This window comes from Staurois parvus, unplaced genomic scaffold, assembly GCF_062004578.1.
Source record: "Staurois parvus isolate SC_StPar_1 unplaced genomic scaffold, SC_StPar_1.0 ptg001151l, whole genome shotgun sequence".
NCBI classification, from domain to species: Eukaryota; Metazoa; Chordata; class Amphibia; order Anura; family Ranidae; genus Staurois; species Staurois parvus.
This window is the reverse complement of record NW_028318947.1, coordinates 500,933-517,801: the sequence shown is the minus strand read 5'-3', so window position 1 is coordinate 517,801 and position 16,869 is coordinate 500,933. Positions and strand designations below refer to the sequence as shown.

General features: G+C 42.0%; 1 protein-coding gene across 1 annotated transcript in view; it reads left to right on the top strand.

Annotated features, from left to right (window-relative positions):
- The first annotated feature begins 4,914 nt into the window (after positions 1-4,914).
- Positions 4,915-16,869, top strand: part of CLDN19 (claudin 19) — a 35,039-nt gene continuing 23,084 nt past the window's right edge. The window contains exon 1 of the mRNA XM_089659396.1: positions 4,915-5,436. Coding sequence (XP_089515522.1) covers positions 5,214-5,436 — 223 coding nt within the window. The 5' untranslated portion in view covers positions 4,915-5,213. The remainder of the gene's footprint in view (positions 5,437-16,869) is intronic.

Below are 16,869 nucleotides of genomic sequence, written 5' to 3'. Positions count from 1 at the left end.
ATAGCAATCATTGCACCCACTTTGAAACAAGCTGTCCAGACGTAATTATAAGCCCTCTGATTATTCTTAGGCTTTAAAGGATTAAGAGCACCCCTCTAACACATATAGGCTTCCCAAGGGCTTATACAGAAAGGTGCTGGGTGCAGAAAAGCTTGCGGTGCCATGTTGGTCAGGGGTCCACCTGAGTTCCAAACACTGTCCTGCCTAACTGGGCTTTGTAAGGAGCAATCAATGGCAGGGCCTGGTCTGATTGCATTCTGTTGGACCTGACCCAAAGGCTTGATCTAAGAGATCAATGCTTATCTCGAAACTCTGGGAGTAGCCACACCGAAACTTTCCAAAAAAGCAAGAAAAAAACAAAAGCCAATCTCCATATAAAAGCAGTTAGTCCAGTTTATTTAGATTGCCCATAGTACAGAAAATTCCACCTGATATGTGTAAGCCCTATGAGTAAGATCTGATTGGATTGAAACGTGTTAGACCTACACATAGCAGGTGAAATTGTCTATACTATGGAGAGTCTAAACCTCGCTTTTATTTGGAGAGCAGCATCCTTTACTTGTGGAAAGTTTGAGTAGGTTTTGAGATACTTGACCTAACATATGCTCTTTTGGCTGAACAAGCTCAGATTCTCACAGACATTCCTCAAAATGTTATGAAAAGTCTTTCCAGAGGAGTGGAGGCTGTTAAAGTCACAAAAGGGGAAAGGGGGGTAGGGGGTAACTCCATCCTAATGCCCATGGTCTTGGTACAGGATGTCCATCAACCTTATATAGGTGAGATGGTCAAGTGTCCACAAAATTTTGGTCATATAATGTTGCATATAGCATTGGACCAAACGGCATCCCAACACAAGAAAGCAGTCTGAAAGGGCTTGCAGGAAGGTTGACAGGGATTAATATATCACTTGTAGCAATACATGTCTATGAAAGACAAGGTAAGATAATACTACATCTCTTTGATTTTTGAAAACATCAGGATTTATGTTCAGCATTGAGAAGGAGAGTTAGAACCTCTACAAACTCTTTTTTTTGCTTAGGATGTCAGCTGCCAGAACTCTATCCAAAAGGAAAAAAGGGTTTAGATAGAGTTGGACTTTAACATTTGTCTGATACTAAATGGATATACACTATATTGCCAAAAGTATTGGGCCAGCCCTCCAAATCATTGGATTTGGGTGTTCCATCACCTCCATGGCCACAGGTGTATAAAATCAAGCACCTAGACATGCAGACTGCTTCTACAAACATTTGTGAAGAATGGGTCGCTCTAAGGAACTCAGTGAATTAAAGCATGGTACCGTGATAGGTTTCCACCTGTGCAATAAGGCCATCAGTAAAATTTCCTTGCTACTAAATATTCCACAGTCAATGGTTAGTGGTATTGTAGCAAAGTGGAAGCAACTGGGAACAACAGCAACTCAGGCCACGTAAAATGACAGAGCGGGGTCAGCCGATGCTGAAGTGCACAGTGCGCAGAAGTCGCCAGCTGTTTTCAGAGTCAATAGCTAAAGATCTCCAAAGTCTGTGTGGTCTTCAGATTAGCACAACAGTGTGTACAGAGCTTTATGGAACGGGTTTTCCAGGGCTGAGCAGCTGCATCCAAGCCTTACATCGCCAAGTGCAAAGCACACCACCACTGGACTCTAGAGCTTCTCTGTCCGGCAATCCGATGGATGTGTCTGGGTTTGGCAGTTGCCAGGAGAATGGTACTTGCCTGACTGCATTGTGCCAAGTGTAAAGTTTGGTGGAGGGGGGTTATAGTGTGGGGTTGTTTTTGGGGGGTTGGGCTTGGCCCCTTAGTTCCAGTGAAGGAAACTCTTAAAAGGTATTAGCATACCAAGACATTTTGGACAATTTCATGCTCCCATGTTTGTGGGAACAGTTTGGGGATGGCCCCTTCCTGTTCCAACATGACTGCGCACCAGTGCACAAAGCAAGGTCCATAAAGACATGGATGAGTGAGTTTGGGGTGGAAGAACTGGACTAGCATGCACAGAGCCCTGATCTCAACCAGATAGAACACCTTTGGGATGAATTAAAGCGGAGACTGCAAGCCAGGCCTTCTCATCCGACATCAACGTCTGACCTTACAAACGTGCTGCCGGAAGAATGGTCAAACATTCCCATAGACACCCTCCTAAACCTTGTGGACAGCCTTCCCAGAAGAGTTGAAGCTGTTATAGCTGCAAAGGGTGGGCCTACTCAATATTGAACCCTACGGACTAAGACTGGGATGCCATTAAAAGTTCATGTGCATGTAAAGGCAGGCCAATATAGTGTATATGGGGCAGCATATATCTATATCAATTTTGGCCAAAACATTCTTTAAAGATCAGTGTTTTGCAAGAACACGTTTTACCATATGTTATTAGTAATGTAAGTATAGTGCATTGTGATTGGTTCATATCTGTGCATTGTGGTGTGCCAGACTGATGCATGTCCATCAGAATATACATTGTGGTGCATTGAAAACCAGTCAAAATGAATGGGCTACAGGAACGCAACACACTTTAACACGCAAAATACAAAACATTAAGGCATGTGTACTAATGTAACAACCGTCTGAATGGGCCCTAAAGTAAATCTGTCAATGACTTGATATACTAAGAAACAGGGAAGGAGACTCAACAAAGTAATCTCAACTTGTTCAAGGGTTTTACTGGTACCACATCCTCTATTATGAGACTCTGAAGCATAAACCAATCCCTAACAAAAAATAACCTAATAGGACTCTAGCGGTAACACATCAATTATATTAAAACTTACATTTTTATTGAACAAAATTATTTAAAAAAACAGTTATAGTACAAACACTGAGGTACTGTTGAAAACAATAACAGTCACATATTATGCCAGCAGTTGACAGTCATATCCTAAATTGAACATAGGTAAAATCTCATAGGATCGTGTCCAACACATTTTGCAGGGCAAGGCCTGCTTCCTCAAGGAGATCTTGCACAAAAGCAACATGAGTATAAATATAAAATTATAGATGCAAGCATTATAGTACATATCTGTATGCTACTTTCTATAAAAAGCTCACTTGACATGTGGTGTATTCCCAGATTTAAGGAGCAGCCATGACCACATGGAACGGGGACTTGTCCATTCAGAAAATGGTAGATTCAATCAATGATATTGAAAAAGACCAGGCATGTGCCCTATAGAATGATAATAGTGATAGTGTAATAGAGACATAGAACAAAGGAACTTAAGTAGACAATCATGTATTTGTGTTTGGGGCTCATAAAAGGGAGACCCCCTTTAAGGCATAAGGCTAAGGAGTACCTAACACATATAATATATGGGGGATTTATATAGTCAAATTGTAAATCACCAAGCCCTTTTTTGTGGACCTCATACACTAATACACGGTTGTCTACTTCCTGGTTCCTTATAATAAAAATCTGAATGTAAAACAATAAAGAAAATAAACCCTAGTAAGAGAATAATGGGGCTTTTAAGGTACCACCTTAAAAGCCACATTATTTTCTCCTACTAGGGTTTATTTTCTTCACTGTTCTAATAGGGGTGTGGTACCTGTAAAACCTTCACACAAGGACAGGTGAGACCTAGTATCTCTCCAGGTCCCATCAATCACTAATTTGGAAGGTACAACAATAGCCTTAAGGGGTGACTCCACTTTCATGGGAAAAAAAAAGCAAATAAAAAAAAAAGTATATAGCATGTACAATTGTGACACAAGTCATATAGTAATTGAATGTTAATAAAAATCTGCAACGTTGTAATTTTCTGTTAAATAAAATGCAATATGGCAACCTGGAGGCATTCTGTACACAGCTGGTGTACTGGATACCCCCAGAAATGTGTTTTCCAGCTTGTGTGATTGGCTTACTGACTTTCCCAGAAGTCTGCACTATGGTAAAAGTCAGATTTTTGGCATCCCCAGCAATAAAAAAATTAATTTTTGGTGAGATACTCTAAATGGGAAATCCTGTCTAAAGGGGTGCAGACCCTGCAACTTTCCTTATAAGAGCCCTGAAGGTGCAGCAGCTAATTGATAATAATAAAGTCACACTGATTCACATTTATTTTGCAGATGGACACAGACAGTAAACCGCTATTTCTTCAGAATAATAAAAGGTAGGAATCTGCAACAAAGTTTGTTAAAATCCAGGGAATATACATTGATCAGCCAGAGAGGAATGTGTTTTTCTCAACAAAAGTGGAGTTACTCTTTAAGGACAAATAGGGAAGGTGCATACTCAGCTCGGGGACACAGACATCAGCAAAAGCTGGACTGGGGTTCTAATCCTTCTCTACTCTATGTAAAACTAAAGGAAAAAGTTTTGGCTTTGCATATACTTTGGTTGTACAATGGCCTGCTCTCCAGATATCGACAGTCACACTGCTAACAATTACGATAAGGAACTATTTACTTCAGTGGCTGAATTCAACCGCTGGTGCTGGTGTGTGCTGCCAATGCGTCATTTCTTTTTTATTTAAGGCGTATGGTGTAAATGTGCCCCTTACTGCTGGCTCACACTGGTGCAATTTCTGATGTGACTTGAATCCCATGACAAGGGAAATCACATTATTTTCAATGGTGCCCGTTCACATCAAGGTGTCATTTTGGAAAAGGTTCCTACACTACTTTGGTGGGACTCTAGTGCGACGTAAAATATGAAAGCCCCATCCAAAATGCAACTAAAGTCACACTTCACAATCGCACTAAAAATTGCATTGTAGTAGTGTGAACCAAGCCTTAAATACGCCAAAGAATATTCCTCAAACATCAGAGCCACTTGTTTGATCCAGGGAGTAGGATTCGGCTGACCAGTAAAGACTGGGTTAATTCTGAATTTCATGTGCCTTTTCCTGTGTGGGTGTTCCTCTGAATTTCGTTAATCCCGAGGACCTGCCCCCTGGCATTCTCCAAACTGCTCACACATACAGACATTGGTGTATGTCATTTTTTTCCCTTTTATTGCCACTTTGTCCCCTGGATGTCCTAGAGGCTCAGTGGAGTGTAAACATGAAGTTCTCGGCACTTCACTGTCCCCTCCACTTCTCTGCCCAGGAGAACATCTTCATGTACTGCTACTAAGCTGCAGCTCATCCTGGTGTCACCACCACCAGCCCATTGGGACAGACCACAGGTGGGGAGGACCACGTTGACCAACAAGGTGCAGATCAACCGGATACTCAAAACAAAAAAAAGACTAAAAACTTTATTTATACTTGGACACTATGGCCAATTCAGGAATTCAGCTCCTTGGCTATTTCCTGGCTCTGGGAGGATGGATAGGGATCATTTCTACCACAGCGTTACCTCAGTGGAAGCAGTCGTCGTATGCCGGGGATGCCATTATCACAGCGGTGGGACTGTACGAGGGTCTGTGGATGTCATGTGCCTCGCAGAGCACCGGCCAGGTGCAGTGTAAAGTCTTCGACTCCTTGCTGTCATTGGAGGGTACGTAGAGAACGAGGGCGACCCTGGAATCCAGGGTATGCCAAACCGAATCTCAGCAACAGCTAACCGTTCACATTTTTCCAGGTAAAAGAACAGATTTGGGCTCATGCACAAAGGCGTAAGAAATGCATAGATATTTAATGGCAGAAAGGAAAAAAAACGCATGCAATGATCTCGAAAGTACTTGTGTATACACAAATATAGACACGTAAACGTCCTTATGGGGAAACATTCATAAAATAATTCTTCCATTCATTTTTGTTAGCCAAGGATTGCATTTATGCATGAACGCATAGAATCATGTGCATGCATTTATATGTGTACACACACAAATTACTGACCACAGACACAGATTTTTCCACTTTGATTTTACAGATTTGAACACAGCGCAAGGGCTCATGAACACAAGCAGGATATGGGCATCCACGCAGGATTATTGGCAAAAAACACATGCACACAGCCAAAAGACTTTCTGATCCTATACACATGGCTTTTCTGGCACAAAAGTTCCCATGGAATCAATCAGTAAAATTTAAGCGTTTAGATGCTTTTAAAAGCAAAAAAACACATTTAAAAGGCGTTTAAATGCGTAGAATTTATTCTATATCCCCCTCTGTTTCAATCCAAGAATGCACTCTTTTCATCTATGTATATGCGTACTCATGCTTTTGCACGAGTACATCACTAGAATCAGATTTTTTGGTTTTGGATCTGAATGCAGAGCGTAGTTACACACCTGTATGCAAATCCCCCTTGAAAACAATACACTGGCATTCAGATCCATACGCAAAAAAAAAAATTGAAATGCATTTTCTACAGTCATGTGCATGTACCTGTAATGGTCTGTAAATTTCTTCCATATAAATGCATTTAGATACATAAACGTTTCTAACAGTTTCACAACCATAAAATTCTTCCTCCATGCTTTCAGCTCAGTTTTCAGTCCCAATATGTACATGTATATACATACAAATGTAAATTTACACAAAAAATACTGACTGCAGATACAGAATTTGAAACTTTGATTTTACACACAGCAGAAGATTACGGACTATGCAGCTGTGTCTATTGGCCCATAATATACAGAATTGCTGAGCTGAGGTCCACAAAAACCTACACGCAGTGTGAACTGAGTGCTATGTTTTTCTACACTGGTTAGCATGAGCCGTTACAGTGCCACAATGCAGATTTTTAGCCAACCGTTGCCAATATTTGACTGTTCATTGTTGATAGCGGATGTTTCCAGCACGCTGAAAAAATGTTGTTAATAAATGTGATCCATGCAAATGTTAATTAATGCTTATGAGTGCCCCCTATATGCTATCCAGTATAATGCTTCAATCAATAGCTTTAGTTCAAATGCAAGAAGCGATAGACCAAACCAGGGGCGGACTGACCATTCGAGCACTCGGGCACTGCCCGAGGGCCCAGGGTCAGTAAGGGTCCCCATGAAATGCCCCTGATACCTATTATAGGCTTTTTTTGAGTGTGGGCAAGGACACAGGGGCCCCATGACCCCCTATTGCCCGGGGGCCCCATGAGTTGTCAGTCCGCCGCTGGACCAAACCAGCCTAGAAGACTGCATTTACTGCAATCACACCAGCAAAAGCTGATTTCTGATTGGTCATTATAGGTTAGTGTATTTTGCAGATCATCACAGCCCTACTTAAGAAGGCTCAATGTGTACCAACAATGGGTGGGTTCCTCAGCTCCTTATGGTTTGGGGCGGTGTGGGCTGGTGTTCCCCTTTGGGAGATGGTTTGGGTGGGGTCTGTTCTGGGAGGTGGGGCATAGTAGGGCGGTATTGTGGCTTAGGTAGGGGGTGTTTTTTTCCTTTTGGGGAGATCTGGGTGTTTTAGGGGTTGGGGGTCTTGGGTCACAGACTCATGATGCTTTTACTATTTGTCTCTTTTTAATACATTTATGAGTAGTAGCCAATTGGGTGTGTATGCCTATTTTCTTTATTTGTATATATATGTACCAACATCTCCATACAAAGCAATAGGCAACTTTTATAGCCCAAGGACCCATTCCCACCATTTGTATCGGGGTGCACTTGACAACCTTGCCTTTATAACCCAAGGACCCATTGCCACTATTTGTATTGGGGTGTGCTTAGAAGCCTTGCCTTTATAACCCAAGGACCCATTGCCACCATTTTTATTGGGGTGCACTGGGCAACCTTGCCTTTATAACCCAAGGACCCAATCCCACCATTTGTATTGGGGTGCACTGGGCAACCTTGCCTTTATAACCCAAGGACCCATTGCCACTATTTGTATTGGGGTGTGCTTAGAAGCCTTGCCTTTATAACCCAAGGACCCATTGCCACCATTTTTATTGGGGTGCACTGGGCAACCTTGCCTTTATAACCCAAGGACCCAATCCCACCATTTGTATTGGGGTGCACTGGGCAACCTTGCCTTTATAACCCAAGGACCCAATCCCACCATTTGTATTGGGGTGCACTCGGCAGCCTTGTCTTTATAACCCAAGGACTCATTCCCACCATTTGTATTGGGGTGTGCTTGGCAGCCTTGCCTTTATAACCCAAGGACCCATTCCCACCATTTGTATTAGGGTGCACTCGGCAGGTTTGCCTTTATAACCCAAGGACTCATTCCCACCATTTGTATTGGGGTTAGCCTCTCAGTAGGGAAATGGCACAGTGACTCATAGCATACAGATGTAGGTTATATATAATAAGATCAGTAAAGAATGATATCCGGTTGATTATATATATATATATATATATATATATATATATATATATATATATACACACACACACACACATATATATACATACACACATACATTATATATATATATATATATATATATATATACACACATACATACATACATATACATACAGTTTATATATGGTTTATCTGATATTTTTGAAATTTATACATTTTATTTGCTTATAGCTGCTGTCACACTGCTCCAATGTAAAAACACAAACACGGCAAACATACGTATAAGGTGTTTTCTGGGTGTCTACTACCCAGCATACACCTGTAAGACAGACATGACTCAGAAAATGCACAACGCAGGTGCATTTTTGATGCATTTCTGACTCATTTTCTACATTTTTGGTGTGGTTTTGAAAACTGCACCAAAGATGCAGCATCTGGGAATTTCAAAAACCCACAGCACAGTGATGTGAAGAGTCCTATAGGACTCATTGGGATTGCATTTCTGCAGTGTTTTTAGCACAGTAAAAATGCAGCAAAGATGCATCAATGTGAAAGCAGCCAATCATGCGATTAAAAATAGATAAAATGTTAACAAGGCCTAGTAAAGAGTTTTTGGCTATTACAAGTGTCAGATACTCTTCCAAACCCAAGTGGCCAAGCTCACCAGGAAGCTGTCATCTGTACTGGGCCAATCATTTGTAGCCGAGGCTTTCCCTGCTCCATAAACACAATCCTTGGATACGTATGGCTGCAGGATGGGAAAGCCCTTGCTTCAGACCACTGGCCCATTACAGGTGACAGGTGGTGGACTTGACCATGTGGGATCTGAAGAGCACCTGAACACGCTCCATCTCATCCCTAACTGCTGTGTATTGGTCCTCTGGGGCTTTTCATGCTCACTGCATGGTGTCCTAACTTCATAATGCTTCCTACTAATGGTTGTGTGTATGAGTCAGTTGTAACCAACAACTGGAGCTGGAAATCGCATACCTGTAATATAGTATTTGTATTGTATTCAAATGTTTTAATTAAAGCTGCACTCTAGTACCAGTTAAGAGTCTAAAGTGGTTGTAAACACATACATATATACCAAATTAAGTGACTGGTCTCAGGTGATACACAGAGATTAAACAAATCCTTCTACATAAATTGTACCTGTTAACCTGAAGTCTTCTCTACTCTGCATTCATTCAAAGTGCTAAATTTATAAAGCTTGTCTGAAAGTTCAGAAAAAAAGGAGACAGAAATCTGAAGCTACACTCTGCAAAGCTCAGTATGGAGAGCTCTGAGAGCTGATTGGAGGGAAGAGACATACCCCCCACCACACAGCTCACAGGGACAGAGCTGAGGCTGTCAATCTGCTGGAGCGCCCTCCCCTGACACCATTTTTCTCTTGGTGTCAGGAAAACTTGTCAGAAGTGATTCATGCTAATAGCAGAGGAATAAAGCAGCAGACAGAAATGACACTTAGTGCTCTGGATTGCGACAAATACACACTGAAGATGGATATGCTTTGTTGATATTTCATGTCTGAGGTTTACAACCACTTTAAATTCAAGCAGTTCTGTAACCAATATCACATTCATAAATATATTTAATTCAAGCAGTGTATATACCTGAATGTGGCATGCTATAAGATCAGCCCCTGGCAGTGCCTGTACAGCAGGATTGAGTTTTGAGAGAAATAAGCACAAGGAGCCAATAATTCATGTGTTGGCAAGGTGCATGCTGATAGGAGAGAGCAGATTGATGGGAAGATGGGCTCATTGCTGTGCTGATTCTCTTTTCACTGATCAGTCACAGGCTGGGGAAGGGTCCAGGGCAACCTTGGCTCAAAGGAAGTGGGATGGATGGTGTTGGCTATCAGACTGAGGACCTCTAAGGACAGTAAAAAAAGTACTGTGCTGTGGTGGAAATCTCCTAACTGAATGTAAATGTTGCAACAAAAGCTGTTTTTTTATCTTATATTTTTAACAGCTCATTATTTGTAACATGCTATTTTTGACTGCAGTTCTTTAAACCTGAGATCCAGGCAAACAGCTCAGTACTCTGTGAAAATTCATATAAGGAAGCCGTTTTACCTGCTAAAGGTTTTGTATTTCAGTCCATCCAGTTCTGAAATTTACACAACCAGTAACTGGACTGTGAAAGAAGTAGTAGACTGATGTGCTCATCTCTCTGTCACTCCGCTCCCTCTTCTATCAGCGTGCTTCTTGCACTGCAGCAGTACTGATTGGATCAATGTGCTGCTTTTCTCCTAGTTTGAGCTCTGCTGTACAGGGACTGGCACAGACTGAAGTCAAATTCAGAGACTTACATGTATTCATGATTAGGGAGCTGCATCCATAGGGGTCTTTTTAGTGTGTTTAGATTTTGTCTTTATTTTAGTTGTTAATTGTGCTGTTACAAGCTAAATTGTTTCACGTTTCTGCACATATATATTAGAAATCTTTAGTATATTTAAAGTGGTATAAAACTCAAAACCTTTATTGCCACCTCATCCCTTTAAAACCAAACACATTACTTACACAAGTTCTGAGGCTCATTTAATGCAGATAAGGTTCTGAGTTTAATTACCACCTTAATCAGCCACAGAACCTGTGTAATTAATATGTGTTCGGTTTTAAAGGGATGAGGTGGCAACCCTAATTTAGGCCCCTCAACTAGGCCAGCTGAGGCCCCACGAACAGCAAGCACATAGCAGGGCTGCCTGGAGGCCAGCAAACCCCCAGGCTGGACTTCTTCTCTCTAGGACAAGACAAGACTGCTGAGACTATTTATACCCATTTCCCAGCAACCACCTGTGCAGGGCTCACAAAGATTGGCTGGGACGGCACAAATTTCATGCTGCCCATTTACATTACTCCACACCTATGTTCCAGAACCACCTAGAGAATCCAGAGAAAATAGAGGGAGCAATCAAACCTGCAGACCAGACTGAACCAATCACATGCAACTGCACTGATTACAGTGAGCTAGAACTAAATTTGCCTAACCCAATTCCAGCCACACTGATTTCGACAAACTAAATTTACCTAACAAAAAATATAGCTCCACTGGATACAGTGAGCCAGAGAATGAAATCCATACTCCTAGATTGTAAGCTCCAAGGAGCAGGGCCCTCGAACCCCTCGTGTATTGTATTGTTACTGTATTGTCTCATGTACTGTTTCCCATTATAATGTACAGCGCTGAGCAAACTTTTTGGCGCTATATACTGTATAATAATAATAATCTACTTCTAGCACCTAGCTAGGAGGGTGCTACATATTGTTGCTGGGGTTTGACTTTTCCCAAATTCCTGGCTAAACACTGTCAGCTGCCTTCCCTCTGTCCAATGAGATGCCTTGGCTGATTTTTAACCCAAGCTCCAGGGGTTTTTTATTAAACCTTCATTGGGCCAGCTTTATTACATGTAATTATCTGTGTTTCACATTCAGTGGGCCACTGGGGATGCATAAATTCACATATGTACATATGTACTAGGGGGTCACTCACTTGGTATTTCTGCCAGTCAGAAAGTGTATTTTTTCACTGAATACAAGGTGTTCTCTGATTGGTTAAGATGATGATCTTGACGTTATCCATTCCTCCTCTGTGCCTTGCCCAGTCAGAGAGAGCCTTGTATTTTTTTTATTTAAAAATATGCTCTCTAAATGGCCAAGGCAATGCCTATAGCATAGATGGCAACTGTCCTGAATTTGCCGGGACAGTCCAACATTTATGTGTTCTGTCCCAATAATGTTTTAAGCTGCTTCCTGAGATCACCTTACATTTAGCTACTGACCATGTGCAGGAACTAAAAAAAAAAAAAAAAGGTTTTGTAGCTGCAAGTGGGCGGTTACAACATATTTAGGGGTGGGGCTGCTCAGAAAGTCAATGTGATCAGGGTGGGACCTCCTTTCACCAGAAGGTGGGCTGTAGGTAAGGGTGACAGTGCACTGGGGACTGGACAAATATGTTGGCAAGTATGCTTTAGAATTCTATACAACCAAATGTCCCCAGCATCAGCAGACAGTTCCAAAGATGTCTATGGGAATAGACCGCACAATGGTGGCCAACAGCAAGAAGATTTTGTCTCTAGGATGTCAACATAGCAACAGTCGGTGGCTCTGAGATTAAAAAAGCATCTGTGGGGGAGGGGGTAGATTATTTTAAGGCATATTAGGCAGGTTGTACTCTATGCTAACCATACACAATACAGTCTAAATAAACAGTCGGTTTTAGATCTACCAACAATTATGTAGAGTGAGAACCTGGCTAGATACAAAATCAGTGGCTTAGGTAGGGTATCTTCTTTATCATTTTAGTAGATCTTAAGGGAAATTAAATAGAGATGGCACATCTAGATTGCATGACCATCATTATCCTTTAAATGAAATATGTTAGGACAGAAGTGGCCCAGAACTGATATTTTATTTGCTTGTTTTTTGGCAGGTTGATTGACATGCTGGCTAACTGTTAGGGACTACAAGTAATGAAATATACCCATCAGAACTCTCAGTTCTGCACAAATGTGGCAGCCATTTCCGAACTGAATCATGGTGTCACATGTCTCCATGATTTAAAACCAATACATAATTAAGGGGTACAGCTGTGAAAGCGCATCATTTTCTCTATAGTTGGGGTTTCAGACAAACAACTGCTAGAAAATCTGGTCTACAAAAGAGCTTGAAGCTGGCAGATAGAACATGTTGACACCCACCCAAAGCAGATACCACCAGTCAAGGACTATTTGTTGCTGAAGGAGGCTTCCAATCAAACAAACTTTAATATCTGGTCAAACCACCACACTACTCCCCTGATAGGCCAGAGATGTCTGAAGCAAGCTTTCCCTTCCCTATTACTAGGCCTAATGCAACCATTTCTGTATAAGAATGTGTTGGACAACTTGAGGCTGCTCATATGATGCATGCATTTCCAAACCGAATCATGGGGGTTTATTTACTAAAGCTGGAGAGTCCAAAATCAGACTCCCTTCTGCATAGAAACCAATTAGCTTCCAGGTTTCATTGCCAAAGCTTCATTGAACAAGCTGAGGTTAGAAGCGGATTGGTTTCTATGCAGAAGGGAGTCTGATTTTGGACTCTCCAGCTTTAGTAAATAAACCCCATGGTGTCATGTCATTATGTCTTCATGATCTGAACAAAAAAAATTGAGGAGTACAGCTGTGAAAGAGCAAAATCTTGCAGTCAGACTACTACTAGGAAATCTGGAATACAAGAGAGCTAAGAAGCTGGTAGATACAAAACTTTGATATCCACCTCAAGCAGATATCACTATTCAAGGCTTATGGTTGGCCAGGGCTTCCACTCAAACAATTTATAATATTTTGTCCAATCACCAGAGTACTCCAATGATTAACTGGTCTGCAGCGTGCCTTTTTCTCCCTCTCACCAGGCCTGATGCGTCTTCTCCACCCTTCTCACTAGGCCTAACGTGCCTTCTCCACCCCTCTCACTAGGTATAATGAATCCATTGGTGTTTAGAGATGTGTTGGCTTCCTGAGGATGGTCACGTGGTTCCTGCACATTGTCCAACATCTGTGGCCTTTGACATACTTTATTACATTAAAGTTATTCTAAGAATGGCCCACATGATCTACATTGGAAGGGAGTGGAGCAAATGTTGGATCCTATGCTTTCATTTTATGGCATCCACCCTTCTTCGCCCTAGCTAATCTCTATTACTAACATCTAACTAAATAAAGGCAAAAATTATTTGTAAGGCTTTGTCTCCTCGCCTTATCATGAGCACAAAGAGGTCCACACCATACCCAAACTGTAGGAGTACAAAAATAACATTTAAATTGGCAAGCCATTTTAGCATGAATCCAATAATATTTCATCCAAGCAGTTCACATACATGACAAATGTTAAGCATTGTGTAATGTTAGAAAGGATATGAGTATGAATGCAAAAAGGCAAATCAGTCCCCATCTAACTCCTAATTTATGTGGGTCAGTGACCGAGCTGCACCAGACAGTCATTCTCATGGAAAATAACTTTTTAAAGCCACATGTGCCAAAACAGTATTCCGTTCGATCTTAAATTTGTGATTGTACTAAGAAAAGCACATGTGCTAGAAAGATTTCCATTGCATGCTATCAGATTGTGAAGAGTGTGTGGTATTTGTTAGATTCGTTACGTAAAGGCAAAACTTGTTTTTTTTTTTTCATTTTGGATAGAGTAAGGGAGGTTTATAAACCTTGTTAGATTTTTTTTTTTTTTTTGCATCTGTGTCCCATAGGGGAGATTTCCCTTCACATCCTGTCCCATAGCCAAAACAGGAAGTGAGGAAATCCCTCTACAGAGAAGAAATCCCTGGGTGTCACCAGAACTAGTGTCCCCATTGAATTTCCCCTCTATTACTGTTTCGATGTCAACCCAGAATTTGGGAATTTCTTTTACTTTCAATGATAATGGTAAAACAGGACAAATAGAGAGGGTGAATCTCCCTAACGGGGGGCACAGACAGCAATAAAAACTGAGAGGGATTCTAATCTCTTTCAGCTCTATCCAAAACTAAAGTTTTGCCTTTAGTTACACTTTAAAGTGATTGTAAAGCTTTATTTATAAAATAGTAAGCATGTTATACTTGCCTGCTCTGTACAATGGTTTTGTAGCCCCTACATGTAGTCTTGGCTCCTCCTCCCTTCAGAGGACCCTCATAGAAAGCTGCTTGCCATCAGGGCACTCCCGAGCCTGGCTGTGTGTATACATTGACACTCGGCTCAGCCGCCAGCTCTCTCCTCATAGCCAATGGCTCCCACTGTTGTCTCAGAGAGAGAGAGAGAGAGAGGGGGGGGGATGAAGAGGGGGGGGGAGAGAGAGAGGGATGGAGAGAGAGAGGGGGGGATGGAGAGAGGGGGGGATGGAGAGAGAGGGGGGTGGAGAGAGAGAGGGGGTGGAGAGAGAGAGGGGGATGAAGAGAGAGAGAGGGGGGTGAAGGGGGGGGGGAGAAGGAAAGAGGGGTGGGGAAGAGAGAAGGAAAGAGAGAGGGGAGAGGGGGAGAGAGAGGGAAGAGAGAGAGAGGAGGGGAGAGAGGGGGAGAGAGAGGAGAGAGAGGGAAGAGAGAGAGAAGAGGGGAGAGAGGGGGGAGAGGGTAGAGAAAGAGAGGAGAGGGAAGAGAGAGAGAGAGAGAGGAGAGGGAAGAGAGAGAAAGGAGAGGGGGAGAGAGAGAAGAGAGGGAAAATAGAGAGAAGAGAGGGGGAAAAAGAGAAGAGGAGAGGGGGAAAAGAGAGAGAGAGGGGAGGGGGGGAGAGAAGAAAGGAGAGGGTAGAGAGAGAGGAGAGGGAAGAGAGAGGGGGGAGAGGAGAGAGAGGGGGGGAGGAGAGGGAAGAGAGAGAAGAGAAAGAGAGGACAGGGGAGAGAGAGAGAGGAGAGGGAGGTGAGGGAGGAGAGAGAGGAGAGAGAAGTTCTGCTGTTCATGGGCACAGCACTGGATCAGGCTCCGGTAAGTATTTAGGGGGGCTGGTGGGGATCTGAACATCAAACATTTTTACCTTAATGCAGAGTATGTGTTCAGGTAAAACAACCTTCTGCCTTCACAACCACTTTAAGCATATTTGTGGGACAGGCAGACAGACTAATAGTTTAGATGGCTTTGTTTATGAACACTGCAATTTGCATGTGAACGCATGGTAGTTCATTGAAAACTACAAGCCCACAGCCGCTAAGGCTGCAGGAACTTGCAGTGCAATCATTCACAGGAATCCGTGAATGAGTGCCGCAGACACATGGGTGGAGCTCCGCATAGCCATGCTGTTTTCAAACCTGCAGGGGGGGGGGGGGGGGGGTGGCCGGCATTGCTGCAGCTATGAGAACTTGTTATATGTTCCACCCTAAAAATGGGTAGAACATGTAACATGTTCCCAGAGGTGAACTTACCCTTTAAAGTCAGGTTCTAAAGATAAGAGCAGCAGGTTGTGTTGGGGCCCTGGATGTTGTATTGTGGAAAGAGTTTTCAGGAAAGCTTTTCCACCAATGTAGAGGGAGGCATTTCCCTTAGGCAGGGCTCCATGAGTGAAAGCCAAGAGTCAACTTTTAGCTCAGAATAACAGCTTGGTGCAGGATAAAGAAAAGCACCAGAGATAGAATGTAAAGGGTCAAAATTTGATTTTATTTAGAATCACGTATTGAAAAAAATCCAACACATTTTGAGGGTTCAATAAACTCCCTTCATCAGGGCTTGGTAAGATAGAATGAAGCAAAGGAAATTCAGTTAATGGTTCTTTAACCACTTGCCCCCCGGAAGATTTACCCCCCTTCATGACCAGGCCATTTTTTGCTATACGGCACCGCATTACTTTAACTGACAATTGCGCAGTCATGCAACGCTGTGTATATATATATATATATATATATATATATATATGATTTGTGACTTTTTTTTTTCCCACAAACAGAGCTTACTTTTGGTGGTATTTGATGACCACTGGGTTTTATATTTTTTGCACTATAAACAAAGAATTACAGACAAACTTGAAAAAATTATATTTTTTTTACTTTCTGCTAGAAAACATATCCAATTAAAAAGGTTTAGAAAAAAATCTAAATTCTTTATACATTTAGGCCAATATGTATTCTACTACACGTTTTTGGTTAAAAAATCCCAATAAGCGTACATTGATTGGTTTTCGCAAAAGCTATAGTGTCTAGAAAATATGGGATATATACTGGAATTATTATCTATTTATTTTATACTAGTAATAGCGGCGATCAGCGACTTA